Here is a 16,908-nt window from a genome sequence, read left to right on the forward strand (position 1 = left end):
AACCATATGGTGGTTTTGTGGCGTTGAAGAACAACAATTATTATTATTATTATTATTATTATTATTATTATTATTATTATTATTATTATTATTATTATTATTATTATGTCATTGGTATTTTTATGTGCAAGGATAGCTTCAAAGCATCACTATAGAGCTATGCAAAAAAGATAGCCTTGTGGCAATATGCATGGGTTATTGTTAGACAATATTCTGAGATTTGTGTAAATCGCATTCATACGGTAGTCATGCACAGGTATGTAGCTTGATAGATAAGCACAGATATACAGACAAGCAGACACATTATACATTATTGTGCTTTCCATCGCAGTGCGGCCTGTCCTCACACAAGAAGTGCCTCGAGACCCTGGCCATCCGGTGCGGCCACAAGCGGCTGCCGCGCAAGATGACCACCTTCGGCGTCGAGCTTGGCGGGCAGCCGGCGGACGAGGTGCCCTACATCGTGCGCCGATGCATCGCCGAGATGGACGCGCGAGGCTACGGTGTCCGCGGTCTTTACCGTGTTTCCGGGGTCAAGTCCAAGGTGGAGCGCCTGTGCCAGTGCTTCGAAAACGGCGCCACCCTGGTCGACCTGAGCGACTCACCCCCGCACGTGGTCGCCAACGTGCTCAAGCTGTACCTGAGACAGCTGCCCGAACCTCTGCTCACCTACCGTCTCTACCCGCACTTCATCGCGCTGGCCAAGGTACACACTTTTTGTACCGCTCGCTTTTACTGTACACACTCTTCAAAAGTTCGTCGCTGACGTTTCAGCCAAAAAAACATTTAGAAATATCGTAATCTCGAAGCAGTCACCTAAGTAATATGCTCAAACAGACACGATACAAGTTCTTTGTAAATCCGGTTGATATCGACTCAGAATTCTGGGTCTCCTACATTTAAGGTTTTTTCAATGTATTACTGCAACTGTAATAGTGCGTTCGAAAGGTGAGGCACTGCTAGTGATATATATGTGTAAGATGGTTGGGGACCCGTGGTTTTTTTTTTTCAGTTATACATGTCACCGTGAATATTTGCGCATTGATTTAAATTATGCTCGCCGCAGTGGTATAGGAGTTGCGGGGTCCTGCTGCCGACCCGGAGGTCGTGGGTTCGATCCCGGAGGTGGCGGTTCGCATTTTGATTCATGAAGGCGAAATGCTAGAGCCCTGTGTGATGTCAGCGCATGTTATAGGACACTGGGTGGTCTCAATTTCTGTAGCCCTCCACTACTGCGTCTCTCATAATCGTATCAGGGTTCTGTGGCATAAAACATATTATTATTATTGTTATTATTATTATTATTATTATTATTATTATTATTATTATTATTATTATTATTATTATTATTATTATTATTAAACTACCGAGCATGGTGCCGGGCGAGGACAGGCAAATATGAATGCATCTCATTGAATGACCACGAAAACTGCTGTAAATAATGCGAAAAGGTGCAATTAAATGCTTCGCTTTGACTCTGGTATCTGTAAAATCACGCAAGCTGCTAAATTAGGCACCCGGAAGCAAAACAGATGAAGGGACCTGTCATCGCTGTTCGCTCATGCAGCTTTAGGAATGACCACAGATTGCTTGAAGATGGGGCTTCCATGCCGCCTTTACGGCTACCGCTGCGTGGAGTGACAGCTCCATAGATCCTGGTGACTGTGATAAAAAAAAGAAAGAGATGCATGCCTCAGCTGCATTCACGAAATTTTGTCCCGCTAGGGCTGTTTCAATGAAGAGCGTAAAAGCCGGGATGAAGGTATGCACAAACTATCAGCGAGTGTTGTCATTTGAAAGGAAGCCTTTCGACTATCTCGTACACGGATTATTTCTGATTGAAATTTGATGCCAGAATTACAACATCTTGTCAATACCATTGTCCAAAATGACTGCAATCTGGACGCCGATTGTGTATTATAGTATTTCTTTCACTTTCATGTTTCAAGAAGTGTAACGACTTGGCATGCACTTTGAAAACAATTATTTAGGGCAGTCATGCATGTGTAGCTCATGAACATAAAAAAAGTGTGGGGTCAAGACAGCCATGGGAGGGCCGTGGGCGGTAAGTTTGCGAACCCTGTTTAAGGGGAGATGCGGGTTGAAAAACGAGAATTTTCTAAAAAATTATCGATTTTTTGTTTTCACCTGTTTTGTTAAGAATAGTACCTCTACTATTCTGAAAAAAAAATCTATGTCGAGAATCAACTGGAAATGCTTTAAAATTGCGTCTGAAAAGCACTGTCAAAAGGCCGAAAGTGTGTCATCTTCGAGCACCTTGCCGCTGATAATGCGCCGCTGCTCGCCATTGTTGACCGCATGAGGCGAAGAACCGAGCCTCACTCTTCAAATAGCGACGGTTTCCCGCGCTGCTGCAATGCAAGAAATAATAAAGAGAAGCGCGCTTTTGCCGCCTTTTTCGAGCGCCGCGACTGGCTTTTAAATCACGTGGTACGGATCTGGAGCCGCCATTGGCCGCTGCGCGCCTGTGTGTGCTGTGAAGCCTACTTGCAGAATCCGTGTCTCGTCGAGCAGCACAGCTGAACAACGCTTTTCTCGAGTGCTTATTCGTTATGGATGAAGAAAGCCGTAGGAAGCGCGGTCACCGGCCTGTGAAGTTTCACGCGGCGCACAAATTTCAAGGACGCCGGCGCAAATCAAAGCCGAACACTCAAACCACGAACAGATTGTCTGCTGCCGCAAAACGTAGTGGCAATGACGCCGACGCGCCCGATGAGTTTGCCGCGGCATTCGAATATGTGAGTGCCTCCCAGAAAAAGATCGGACTCTTCGAAGACGAAGAAAAATCACAGGACGACGAGTCTTCGTTGATTGCTGATGTGACAGCACTGAACATGCTTGAGCACGGTGCAATGTGTCCGACGTGTCGCCATTTGGGATTACGTGTCCAGGAACCGGCCGACAAGCGGAAAGGACTTGCGTCGTTCGTCGAACTCCACTGCCCAAACAGTGAGTGCCCCGAGACTATTCTTTCGGCGACATATACTTCGCGGTGAGTAGCTTCAGGCGGGGAGGCCAGCGTGAGCGCGGCGGGTGACGGACTGACCGCGAGGAGAACATACGACAGCGGGAGCTCGCGCGATAGCTACGCTGTCAACGTGAAAGCTGTTGTGGCGGCGCGCTCTGTAGGCATAGGCTACGAGCCGTGAGGGCCAAACCTATGGTGCTGGCGCATTTTAATGGCAGTGGCCACTACAAGGAGGATTTTTCTTTCTTGTGTACAAATTTCGTCACATTCAATGACATGTTTGATAAATAAACATGCAATTTTGACTTTAAAACTTCTTTTTCTCAAAACACAAATTTTGCCATTTTTGTCAATGTGCCACTCCTTTTTCGGGTACTTCTGGTGCTCAGATCTGCATGAAATTTTTCCCAAATTTTTTCCAAAGTACGAGAAATGCAATTATCTTGTTTAAGTTTCAATATTCTTTTTATATAATAAAAAGAGTTATGTAAACTTTTACTAGGGTAGGAGAAATATGAACTTCCCACGTTAAAATTTTTCACTTCTAGTACATATTTTGTATGGACTTCCAAATTAGTTGTTTGCATTCCACACTTCATTTGAAACATTATGAACTATCAATTGTAAAAAATTAATGAAGTTTAGGTATGAAAAGAGGGGGGGCAAAGGGCTTAAGTTTTTCACTTTGTCATGTTGCAAAACTAAAAGTATGCAACTTGCAAGACAACTCCGTATATATTCGAAATCAGCATAAAAAGTTCTATAAGCACCTCAAGTTTCATTGCTCTCGAATGAATATTAAAAAAAAGTGTCTTCGACCCGCATCTCCCCTTAAACGCATCGCTGTCTGTCTGAGGAACAACAACAACAACAACAACAACAATGCCGTAGTGTATTTCATTCTGCTATGGTGCACTCAGCACTGATAATTGTCCGACTTGCCCCCGCTTGCTTATCTCCCTTAAAATTTTCCGATGCACTCGTCTGCAGCTCCTTTTTCTCTTGGCCAGTGCTTGTATACAACGGACTCCACGCCCGCATTTTTAAATGCAAATGCATTTCTTAGACGGGCTATGCCACGCATTCATCGGGATCTATCGATCACCCTCTTCCTTAGCAACCGGAACTCCCACTATGTCATGCGTCAGCATCAGCAGCTGTCAGCAACATCTGCGGGCGCATGCGCTTATCCTTGCCCCTAGCAACCGAAGCCTCAACCTACTTGACTTGGACGTGACTTGCCACCGCCTCAATGCAGTGCGTTTGAAACGCGTTTGTAGCATTCGTGCTTTCAGCATTTGTGTAGTATTTTTGTTGATAAGATGCTTGCATTATTGCCATCGGGTACAAAGACAGGTGCAGTGCTTCACCGGTACTTCTCTCACCGTTCCCTCTCTCTCCTACGTGCACCCATCTTTCTCGTCTGCTCGCGCCTCACTCTCAACTGTTCCGTGGATGAGCGTTTCTCAAGAACATCCGGAAATGTGTGCTCGAGACGCCGCTGCGAAACGGCGACGCCAAGCCGAGAACACTTCATAGTATTTTTTTATCGTGCATGCTAGCTACTAGAGCTGGAAACGCATAACACGTTTCTCGCGACAGAAAAACGCCACGTGTGGCGAACGGCGCTATTGTCTGCACGGTATAAAAAACATTATTCTTCTAATGCTTGGTTCTCACATGCGAAACACCGTTATGGAGACTATGCAATGCATTCACATTTCTTGTGATTCCCTTAGAGAGAGTGGGGGCGTTTTTTGGTCAGCTGCCAGTTCTCAATAAGATCACGTGCTGCGAAATGATTAGATTGGGACGTTAACGCCAAAAAGTGTTGTGGTGTGGCTCAGCGATTCCCAGTTATGCAAGTGAAAGCTTTAAAACAAAACCTCATGCCTCTAAGCCACCAATAGATGCCCACGTGCTACTCTGCTAGCAGATGCGCGCGCTTCTTGTGTTTTAACTTTGGACGCTGCGGAAAGGCGTTTGGAGAGATAGCCCGATGAGCCGATGAACACGCTCACTTTAGTCTCGGGCACAACTGCTAGGATACAACTAAATCTTGAGTGGAGTGTCACAGGGTATCCGTTCTTTGTTTGATTACACTGATGATGATGATGATGACTTCAGAAGGATGGCGCTCACCCACAAACGGGGATTCTTTTTTTCTTAAAGGCCATGCGGTGATAAACAGCGAAACTCTCTTGACTAGGCCGGTAAAGTTTTTGCTTTAATGTACCCCAGGTGATCTAACTTTTCAGAGACATCAACTACGGCGTTTCACAAATATTACTATCAAACTTCAAATATCAAGATGGATGTTATTGAGCATTAGTGAGCAGCTTGTTATTGAGCATTAGTGCTCAATTACAAGCTGGTGCGACGGGTACTGAGTTGCTTGCTTTGTAAGCAGACAGAACCACTGCATAGACGAGTATTCCTTAGGAGGTGATAATGGTCATGGGTGATGACGTGCGTGCGCAGGAGCATCCGGGTGGGACCAACGTCCCCCACCATCACCACCATCCGGAAGAGGATGAAGAAGACTTGGGAGAGGACGACAAGGACGAAGGCGACCATCATCACGACGACGAAGAGGAAGAGGCCGTGGTGGCAGCACTGCGATCACTGGTGGCGCAATTGCCGCCTCTGCACGCGCGCACCCTCGCAGCACTGCTGCGTCACTTGGCGCGTGTGGCGGCGCACTCCCACCTCAACCAGATGCCTGCAGGAAACCTCGCCATCGTGTTTGGTCCCACCCTTTTACGAACGAGGCAAGTATTGATAGACACAGGAAGACGCATGTGTAAACTGATACTATAACAGATTCAAGAGGAGAAACATTAAAAACTAGTTTATTATGTGTGAACGTGTGCCCTGAAAACTAGGTGCAAAAAAAATGAATGAGTCCGCTAGAGCATTTCGAAAACAGAACTGTTCATCAGCGAGCGCGTCTCCTTTTTTTTCGCAGGTCAAACCCACACTGACTCGTGCCCGTGCACGAGAGGCATGACTTGCGCTGCCAGAAGCACGAGCGCGCATGAGACCGTGGACGTTGATCCTTAATTCATAATGCCGGATCATGTAGTTAGTTTCTGTGGCATTAGCCCCATTCGAAATAAGCATCGTCCTGATGCGGGATGGGGGGAGGCAAACAAGGAAGCTTTTTCATTGTCTCTCATAATAGGGTTTCATACGGATAATGTGGACAATTTCCGCACTGTTTTACTTTTGCTATACCTTCAGAGTCAACGAATGCTTCATTTCGTACACTGACCATTAGGCTGTACCGGGGTGGCACGGTAACATCACAATCTACAACACGTGATGCAGTATACTCAGGCTCCTTTGTGTCTATGGCCAGTTTCATTAAAAATGAGACACTGAAATTCTGCAGGTTGATTATACCTCCGTTTGCTAGGAGAAAATCCATTCCCACTATTACATCCCTAGATTACTCTCAAAGTAAGACAAAATCTTCAACGTAAATAGCACTGTAAGTTCCAATTTTCGCGGTACATCTTCCCAGAGGTGTGATGAGATGACCGCCAGCCGTACGTATGTATTTAGGCTTCACTCCAAGGCCTCAAAACTTTCTTTAAATCCTTTACGGCAGCATAACTGAAAACCGAATAATCAGCACCTGTGTCAACTAAAACGTTCAATTCACACCCATCTATGGTTAAGCGCAAGTCTGAAGAAATTTTGTCTTTACTTGACTTAGTCTTTGTATTCCGCTTATTATTGCTGTACTGGGCCCTTGACAGAGGATCTTCAGTTGGTCGGACATCAACGACCTTGCCTCCCCAGGTCGCTGGCTTCAGTTTCCCTGACGGGGACTGCCTGAACGATGGTGTGTTAAGGTTGATGATGGAGAAGGTGAACTTCATCCCCGAGGGCTTGGTGATCTATTGCGAGCAGGCGCTGGTGATCTAGGCTGATGCGGGAAACCAGCTCTTGAAAACGAACGATTGCATAAGTAATCTTTTTGCATCAAGTGATGCAGCTTTTTCTCTTCGGTCATGTTCGGGTTGGCGCGTCTGAAAAGGCGGGACATGTCTTCAATATACAGCCGTCAACACCTTTAACACGAACGCTTTGTCGCGTGTCCTGCAGCAGTTTGATTGACATGTTGACACCACGTATGTTTGGGTTTCGTTGGTTAGGTGCTAACCATAGATGCTGACATACTATCCAAGCCTACCGAGGTATTACCTCGGCAAAAGTTTCCAGCATTTCGTGGAAGGGCTCACGCATACACGGTAGGGACAGGATAAGTTCCAATGCTGTCACCTGGCAAGCCATCATTTTGTTGTTATCTGTGGATGCTGCCTGTGTTGCTGGAGCACTGGGGAGAGATCCAAATTCAGGCGGCTCTCCTCAAAGGCGGCGGCTTGAACACTGGTTTACTGGAGTCAGTTTACTAGGTTACAATCGGCAAGGGTCGGAGCTCCGCTCTCTTGCACCAAGGAGGCTTTCAATCATACCCAGCACCTCCACCAGATATAACAGATTCAAGAGGAGAAACACCAAAAACTAGTTTATTATGGGCGAACTTGTGCCATAAAATCTTGGTGCAAGAAAATGAATGAGTCCACTAGAGCGTTCCAAAACAGAACTGCTCGTCAGTGAGCACGTCTTCTTCTTTTTCGCAGGTCAAACGCACACTGACTCGTGCCCGTGCACGAGAGGCAGGAGTTGCACTGCCAGAAGCACGAGCGCGCGCAAGACCGTGGATGCTGATCCTTAATTCACAATGCCGGATCATGTAGTTAGTCTCTGCAGCAATATATCATCATCGAGTGTAGCGCCATGGGGCATATATATGGGATACTCCTCCCAGTAAGAAAGGGACTATTCATGACGGCTTGAATAGTTCAACTCTGTTTTTTTTTGTACTTTTGTAGCTCACAGTAAAGAAAAGAAAAAAATGGCGATATTTCTTTAAAGCCTACAAGCGAGCGTGGTTCGGCACCACACTGAAGGGAGTAACCAGCAACTGTAAGAATATGGTTACTTGGCGCAAAACAAAGCAGTTAGAGAGATGTTTAAAGGGGAAGCGCTAATTCTTCCCTTACTAATTTCTAACGTTACTATTGTTGTCGCTCTCCTTCTTTGTTGGTAGTTGGTACAAAGCAATCGTATTTTTTATTGCAACAGCAATAATATGGACATTCGAGGGAGAGTTAGAGACTTAGGGACTCAAGACCTTGGGTTCAAGACTTGGAGACCCTAGACAATGGGTCCCCAAGGCAGGTAGGGTAGCGCGCCCTTGCGTTCAGAAGATCTGCAGAAGGAGAACTGTTTCAAACGCAAGATGCGTTAGGTCAAACACACGCGGTGCTATACACAGCGAAAGTAAAGTTATCTGACACGCCGACCATACTGTGTCGTGGCCCGCGCTGTGTCTGCACCATCTCGCTGGTAATCCAAGACGCCTGGCGACCCACGCTAGCTTTCGATATATGGGTCTAGGATCTACGTGAGTGCTAGCGTCCAAGAGTTGCTCATGATCTGCGCATGCGCTCTGGGGGCTCAAACTTTTCTCTTGTCGCCGAGTTCGTTGAGGCCCTGATTTTTAAGCTCTCCTTTGCCATCGACGCCATCGTCATGTTCTCTATAAAGTCCAAATCAATAGCGTAACTCCTCGCGTCATCTGTTCTGTGTGCAAGTGAAACTGCGCGATCAGTGCTGACAAATGTGGCTAAAATGAGATGGAATGAGCCGGGCGTGTACGTGGCGCACGAAAGACGCTTGGAAGCTGTAGCCAAAGTGGATCTGCATGCATCTATTGTCTGACCCGCCTGGCATGATCACCCTTGATCGCAAGCATCATCGTTTCGCTGTCATAGATCAACAGAGGGCTCATATACTTTTGCCCATGTTGTGCTTTCTTCACCAACTGTGCTGCTTGTTTTCAAGAAATCTGGCTCTTCAGTGCAGATGTATTATGGCGTTATGCCTGACCAAGAAAAATGAAATGTGTCACAAAGTTTCAAGTTTCACTACATCACGTCAGTTGATGCAGAAACTTTGGTGTGGTGGCGCCACTTGCATTTTCTGTTTGCCCGTTTTCTTCATGGGCAAGTAAGTGCTCATGCGGCAAAATTGCCCATCTGTAGCTCTACAAGGGCAGTTAACAAAGTATGAGCGAAACCACTTTTCTCCTTAAGCATTACTAAAAGAATCTCGTTTTAAGATTTCTTGAGTAATACTTATGATATGAGATACTGATGATGAGTAAATGATGATGGTGATGAGGTGGCTGGTCAATCTAATCTTCTCTGCACTGCTCTTCGTAGTGAGGGCAGCGCCTCACTGAGCTCTTTGGTGGACACGGTGCACCAGACACGCGTCATCGAGCTACTCATCATGTACGTGGACCGCATATTTCCGGACGAGACTCCACGCCACAAACAGGAGCCGCAAGTAGCCGAGGAACACTACACCCTACTCGAGGCTGTCACGCTCAGGCGGTGCTCGTCGGCTGGTGACGGTGAGTCGTTAAACGACTGACCACACGCACCCAATGCAGCGCGTCAGCGTGGGGCTTTTTGTCGTGCCGCCAAGTGCTGTATCATATATATAGAGAGAGAAGGTGCGTGACTACGGGAAGCTGCGCACCCACTCTCTTCATAAAGAAAAGGGTGTGGTTCCGCATCAAATAGACATGCATCGACGCGCTGCGGCGGGTACTTGTAGTCGGGCCTTTACGTGTCAAACCTCTCAGAGACATTTTCGCTCAGACCTCATGAAGACATACCGTTTGGCTCTTTTAACACAAGGCAGAAATTATGTCTGCACATGTGTATGCTTGCATATGTAATTATCAACTTGTGTGGCACATACGATTTCACTAAAACCATACGATGTGGTCTGATGTGTGGGGCACAAGGCTAGTGTTATATTGAGGCTGGCCAAGTGTTATGCAGTGAGCAATGGCACCCTCACTGACATCTGTTGCTGATGTGTTCTGCACATACATATGCAGTTGAGTGTACGCTGCCAGATGAAGCGACGACGCAGAGCCAGGACAGTGACGATGCCGCCGAACCTGTTGTACTCGCCAGCCAGTTAACAGCTCAGACCTCATGAAGACATACCGTTTGGCTCTTTTAAAACAAGGCAGAAATTATGTCTGCACATGTGTATGCTTGCATATGTAATTATCAACTTGTGTGGCACATACGATTTCACTAAAACCATACGATGTGGTCTGATGTGTGGGGCACAAGGCTAGTGTTTATATTGAGGCTGGCCAAGTGTTATGCAGTGAGCAATGGCACCCTCACTGACATCTGTTGCTGATGTGTTCTGCACATACATATGCAGTTGAGTGTACGCTGCCAGATGAAGCGACGACGCAGAGCCAGGACAGTGACGATGCCGCCGAACCTGTTGTACTCGCCAGCCAGTTAACAGGTGAGTGCTGATGCACTGAAATTTGCATCGACATGTAAAGGTCTTTCAGAAGGTGTATTGCGGTCTTTAATATTAAGGAAAAAACTGTATTCTTCGCACATCTTGGAAACCTTGTGAAGGGAAAATTTCGTGAGGCAGTTAATTTAAACACATAAACCTAGAAGCGATGCATAGAAATACATTTATGATCATTCTATAGAGAGGGAACGGTTGCAGAAAGCAAGGATATGTATCAGTGCTCATCCCCCCACCCTAAAGCACTAGCGTCCCCAACTACTGACTCAATTTATTATATTCATATTTGTATTGTCTTACGATTCCTACTAAAATGTTCCGTATGTCATTCCAATAATTATGTATGTTTCCTTATTAATCTCACAGAAAACGTATGGCTTCTCTAAGCTAATATATGGAAGTATTGGAATGGCATACGAAATATTTTGATAAGGATTATGAAACTCACCGTCATAAAGTTCAAGTTTTGACTGCTACAATCAAATCGTGTGCCTTTCTCTATAAAGCTTAGGCAAAATTTCTGCCATCTATTGGCCGTCGTGTGCATACTGTCATGTTAAAAGCTCGAGCGCAGCGCAGTCCGCACAGTCCGTGTTTGTTTACGTACATTCAAACCCCGATAAAACAAACTCGGATATAACAAAATATTGCTTATAACGAAGTAATTGGAAAAGAGTCTTGCAATATATACAGTGCTAGAAATAACCTGTATAACGAATTTTTGAGTATAACAAACTTATTTTCTTGTAAGATACAACTTGGTTATAAGAAGTTTTCAGTGTATATGTATACGTAAGGCATGTCGATGTGAGGTGTGTATTGGCTGATATTGCAATGCCAACGTATTGCTGCATCCCTTGTTGCACACAGAAAGGAACTCAGAATGCTGAACAAAGAAAGATAAGCCGTAAACTTTGCCCTTTGTTATTTTTTCAAACTGATGTCATTTTCAGCAATTTCTTCGGCTACTGCTCCTGAAACACGTGTTTGCACTCTCCTTTCTAAGCAAGTAAGACATGCAATAGCATTTGTACTCGTGTTCCCTGATATTGCTGCAACTGTGTTTTGCTGCACGCCGCAGCAAAACAGTTTTAGGGGTGAAGCTACTTACACAGTGGGTCATATGTCCCATGTCGTCGTAGTAGCCTGTTGCATTGCATTGCATGTCAATAAAAACGGTGTCACAGCATATCCTAGGAGTGAAGGATAAGTCGGGTGAAGCATCCGTCAGCCCGTCCGTGCTTCTTTGCGCCCTTTCGTCTGTCTGCTTGTTTGTTTCGTGTTGTTTTGTTTTCTCTTCTGGAAAGTGACAAGCTGCCATTTAGTGAAATGACTTGGGCATGACTGCGAACGTTTTTTAAGGATTTGAAGTGTTCTGCACACTCAACGAAATGCAGGCACATGGAATTAGCTGCAGTAAAGCTTGTTGCGCGAACATGACTTGCACAAAGCATACGAGTCACCTTTACTTATTAAATGGCTGCTAGTGAAAACGTTGCAAGAACTGTCTTGCTTTGGCCTGTAGCAGTTTGAGGAAACCGAAGTACAAATGCTATCGCAGGTCTTACTTGCTTAGAAAGGGGAATGCAAACACGTGTTTCGGAAGCAGGAGCCAGAGCACATGCTGGAAAGGTCCTCAGCTGGAAAAATAACAAGGGGTAAGGTTTATGGCTTATCTTTCTTCATTTGAGTTTCTCTTTGTGTGCAGCAAGAGACACAGCAATACGTCGGTACTCGCGCTTCACATCGATACGCCTTACTCACACATATACGCCTTACTCACACATATTCGTAAACACACGCAGACCGTGCGTACTGCACCGCGCCTCTAACATGGAGACATGCGCATGAAGGCCGACATATGGCAGCAATTTAGATAAGAGCAACAAGGAGCTTTAAGCGAAAAGTGAGAGAGGTGGAGAGGATTTATTGGACGACAGAGATGAAAAAAAAAAGCTGGCTCTCAGTAACTACCCAAAGGGCTTGAACGAAATAAGATGGGAGAGGAAGGAAAATGGGAAGAAAAGAACGGCAGGGAGGTTAACCAGTCTATAGGCAGCCGGTGTGCTACCCTGCACATGGAAGATAGAGAGGAGAGAGGGAAGAGAGATAAACACAGCACATTAAGCAGCACACGCGCGCACACTCAGTCATAGTCCAGTCTTGTCCTTCATGGTGTGTGACATTGCTGTTACAGCCGCTTATTCAAGTCCGTGTCACATAGGAATTTCAACAGTGCTTTTGTCGCCTTCTGTTGCAATGTCTTCTCTTGGACACTTGAGAGAATAGTGTCCACAGACATTTGGTTGTTATCGATGCACGCAAGAACGGACACCAGTGACTGTCTCTGGATGTCATACAATGTACAGTCACACAGAATGTGGTGTAGCGTTTCTTCGCAACGACAAGCATCACAGAGGGCATTGTCGGTCATTCCTATGATAAATGAATAAAATTTTGTAAATGCCACCCCTAGCCATAAGTGATGAAGAAGGGTGGCTTCTCTTCGGTCGAGCCCAGTGGGCATGCGGAGAGCCATCAAAGAGGACAGGTGGTGTTGACGATTCGTCTGGGTGGTCTGGTTGCTTGGTGGGCACCACAGTGAAAGCGCGATTTCCCGTGCAAGCCATCGAAGATTACTGGCACCGTCGGTCCGCGAAAGTGGTATGGCTTCTTCTCGTGTTCCTTCAAGAGCTGCCCGCGCAGCAGTATCGGCATGTTCGTTCCCTATGACGCCGCAGTGACTTGGCAGCCACTGAAACGTCACATGATGCCCTTTCTTGTGTAAAGTGTGGAGACGGCATCGAATTTCGAAAACAAGCTGTTCGCACTGCCTGTGACGCAGTGCTGAGAGCACAGATTCTAGGGCAGCCCTTGAGTTGCTGAAAATCGACCATTGTTGCAGTGGTTCCCGATTGACCACACAAAGTGCAGCGCACAAAGCAGCTGGTTCCGCTGCTGTAGACGCTGTGGAGTGGTCAGTCCTAAAGATGATAGTAACACCTCTTGCTGGAACAACTACTGCACCGGACAAACACTGGCGGTTCGTGGAGCCATCGATATATATATATGTACACTGTCTGAATATTCCTTGTGCAGAAGAAGCAGAGACAGTTGTTTCAGCATGGGTGACAAAAGCTCAGATTTTCTCCGGATCCCTGATACACTAAGATGCACTGTGGTTCGAATAAGACACCAAGGGGTTATCAATGGTTTATATGCAGGAGTGAAGCCTGAGGGAAGTTTGTCGTTGTACTTCACAATCATTTTAGCGAACAATGCTTGGTGCCTCTCTGAAGGCAACAGTGCAAGGTGATGACAGAGAGCATGCACAAAGTGTCTGATGTGCGTTCTCAGGACTTCTACAGCAATGTGAGTTTGTATTGGATAGTCACCAGCAATTACAATTGTTGCCTCTGTTGATGTACACCTGGGCAGACCAAGGCACACTCTCAGTGCTTGGGCTTGTACTACCTGTAGAACACGAACATTGTTCTTGCAGGTATTGCTCAGCACGGGCAAGCTTTATCTCGGGAAACCGAGAAACAGGGCTCTGTAGAGTTCCATCATTGCGTCTACTGACATCCCCCACGTCTTTCCTGCCAGGAACTTGAACAATTGGGAAACAGCAGTCAGGCGCTTCTTGATATAGGCCACATGCGAACTCCAACAGAGGTCCCTATCAATAATGATGCCCAGTAACCGGTGAATTCTGGCGTGAGAAATGGGTCGCCCGCTCATTGAGATGACATAAGGGGTCATTGCTTTGCGAGTGAAGGCCACCAGCGCGCATTTTTCTGGTGATATGCTGAGACCTTGTTTTAACAAGTAGTTGTCAATCATAGTTGCTGCTCTTTGAAGCCGGGCAAGTATCTGAGGACGTGTGAGTGCCGAAGTCTAGACACAGATGTCGTCTGCTTATATTGAGATTTTAATGGTACTTGGCAAGTTTCAGCAAGGCAGATAAGTGCAAGATTGAATAGCGGCGGGCTAAGAACTCCGCCTTGAGGAATACCCCTGGAAGTATAGCGTCGCGTAGTTGGGCTGTTTTCTGTTAACACAAAGAATTACCGTGCAACCAGGTAACTCGAAATCCACCGAAAGACTCGACCACCAAGGCCAACTACCGCAAGAGCACCCAAAATGGCCTCATGTAGTGCATTATCATACGCGCCTTTTACATCTAGAGACAAAGCTGTAGATAGTCGCTTACAGGATATTTCGTGCTGAATGTGCAAAACTAGATCAACGACATTGTCAATGGAAGAGCAGTCACATCGGAAACCAGGCATGGAATTCAGATAAATCTTGTAGTATTCAAGATACCACTCCAGGCAGCCATGTATCATCCTTTTCATTATCTTTCCTACGCAACTGGCCAGTGCTGTTGGGCGGTATGAGGTGAGTTAGAGTGAGGATTTGCCTAGCTTTAAGATGGGTACCAAGCGGCTTTCTTTCCAGTCGTCAGGAACATTGCCATCCTGCCATGAGATGTTGCAAAGGCTCAGCAGTTCTCTCCTTGCATTTTCCCCAAGGTTGCACAAGGCTTGGTACGAAATACCATCTAGACCAGGAGAATGAATGCCTGCAGAGAGCTAGTGCCACCTCGAGCTCCTCCATTGTAAAAGGAAGGTCCATGTGGTAGTCACGGGAATGAGGGACGTCACCTCTCACTGGAGAATCTGGACGAACAGCTTGGTTGGCGATCTGCGCACAGAAATCTTCTGCGACATCGATGTCTTGCCGCCCTTGAAAGAGCACAAAGCTTTGAATGGAAAACGCTGTTCCGTAGGGTGATTCAGACCTTGCACTGTTTTCCAAAAGTGTGAGAGTGGCTTGCGAGGGTCTAGTGACTGGCAAAAGGTTGTCTATCGTTCTGACGCTAATCTATCTTTGCGAAACTGAATCTTCTTTCGTGTCCTCCTGGCTTCCCTAAGATCGTGAATTGATTTCGTGCGCCGATGCCGACGCTCCGCCCGGCGTCGAAGTGCTCGGAGTTGCTCCAACTCTATTTGAAAGTCGTCTTGTGCGGAAGATATCGACGCCATGTGAGTGATGTTTTGCACTGTGCTCTTAATTGTTTGCTCTAACCCAGATCGTAGGCTATTGCTGCAAGCATCTTCCATGTCAGATTTGAAGTTGGTCCATTAAAGTGCTCGAATGTTCGTCCGTGGACCACAACTAGATAAGCCTTTGATGTTAAGGTAAATTGGAATGTGATAACTTTCTCATGTCTCAACATCTGGAAACCACTTGACGTATCTCGCGAGGGAGTTGGAGACAAAAGCAAAGTTAAGACAGCTGCTGTATGTCACCCCTTGAAGAAAAGTGGGACTACAGTAAAAGCTCGTTAAGTCGACACCCCTTAATTCGGAAATTCGGATAATTCGGACGGCTCTATTGGTCCCGGCCAAAGTGCATGTTAATCTATGGGACCAAACCTTCATTATTTCGTCAGAATTCGGCTCCGCACCGCTTAATTCGGACAAATGCTGACGGCTCCTGCTACACAAAAGTGTGATAAAGCAGCGCTGGCACCACTGGAGGGAAACCGAAACCTGAGTGGCATCGCCATCATCATCAACTAGTGGGGCGATCGCAGCGTCACTGAACGTCGGCGTCTTCTTTCTTCTCCACTCAGCGCCTCCGACGCCATTTTCCCTTGTGTTGTCGTGTCGGAACCATCTCTTCTTGCGGAGTTCTCTTTTTCTTCCATTGTGACCGTATTTGCATGCCACCACCATCGTGTGCTACACTGATGGCAACGCCGAAAAAGTGGCAGAACTACGACGCGAAGAACTTGGCGACTAAAGTGGAAATTTTGGAAGCACTGAAGAACGGCGAATCGTGACAGCAGGTTATGACCAAGTACAACGTGAAGCGGAGCACGTTGGGAATGTACGTGAAAAATGAACAACAGATTCTACGGGCCTTCGAAAGCAAGAAGTTTCATGCCTCTAGAAAGTGGTTGCGAACCGCAGCTCATCCCCAGCTCGAAGAAGCTTTGCTCCGGTGGATTACTGACTGTCGCAACGCGCATCTGCCTTTGAGCAGACCTCTCATCATGGCGCAAGGGGAGAAGTACGCTGCAATGATGAACATTGAATCGTTCGAAGCGTCAGAAGGGTGGTTTGCGAGGTTTCGAGAGAGACACGAACTTGTCTTCAGGAGTGTGTGCGGCGAAAAGGCCAGTGTTGACGAAAGCGTGACCACCGAGTGGAGAAATGTGAAGCTGCTGGAGCACATCACCGCATATGAGCCACGTGACGTGTTCAATGCAGATGAAACTGCTCTATTTTGCAGAGCTCTGCCCGACAAGACGGTGACTTTCAAAGGGGATGCGTGCATTGGTGGCAAGAGGTGCAAGCAAAGGATAACTGTGCTTCTTGCCGCCAATATGACTGGCACGGAGCGCTTGCCACTACTTGTCGTCGAGAAGGCGCTTAAGCCACGTTGTTTTAAGAACGTCAAAAGCCTTCCTGTCG

The 16,908-nt window shown here is 46.5% G+C and overlaps 1 protein-coding gene across 1 annotated transcript in view; it reads left to right on the forward strand.

Moving 5' to 3' along the window:
• Window positions 1–16,908, forward strand: part of LOC142786498 (rho GTPase-activating protein 45-like) — a 192,512-nt gene that overhangs the window by 156,214 nt on the left and 19,390 nt on the right. Inside the window, exons 17-20 of the mRNA XM_075884225.1 lie at window positions 332–706; window positions 5,471–5,760; window positions 9,289–9,482; window positions 10,319–10,408. Of these exons, the coding sequence (XP_075740340.1) occupies window positions 332–706; window positions 5,471–5,760; window positions 9,289–9,482; window positions 10,319–10,408 (949 nt within the window). The remainder of the gene's footprint in view (window positions 1–331; window positions 707–5,470; window positions 5,761–9,288; window positions 9,483–10,318; window positions 10,409–16,908) is intronic.

The sequence above is a fragment of the Rhipicephalus microplus genome, unplaced genomic scaffold (genome assembly GCF_043290135.1).
Source record: "Rhipicephalus microplus isolate Deutch F79 unplaced genomic scaffold, USDA_Rmic scaffold_24, whole genome shotgun sequence".
Lineage (NCBI taxonomy): Eukaryota > Metazoa > Arthropoda > Arachnida > Ixodida > Ixodidae > Rhipicephalus > Rhipicephalus microplus.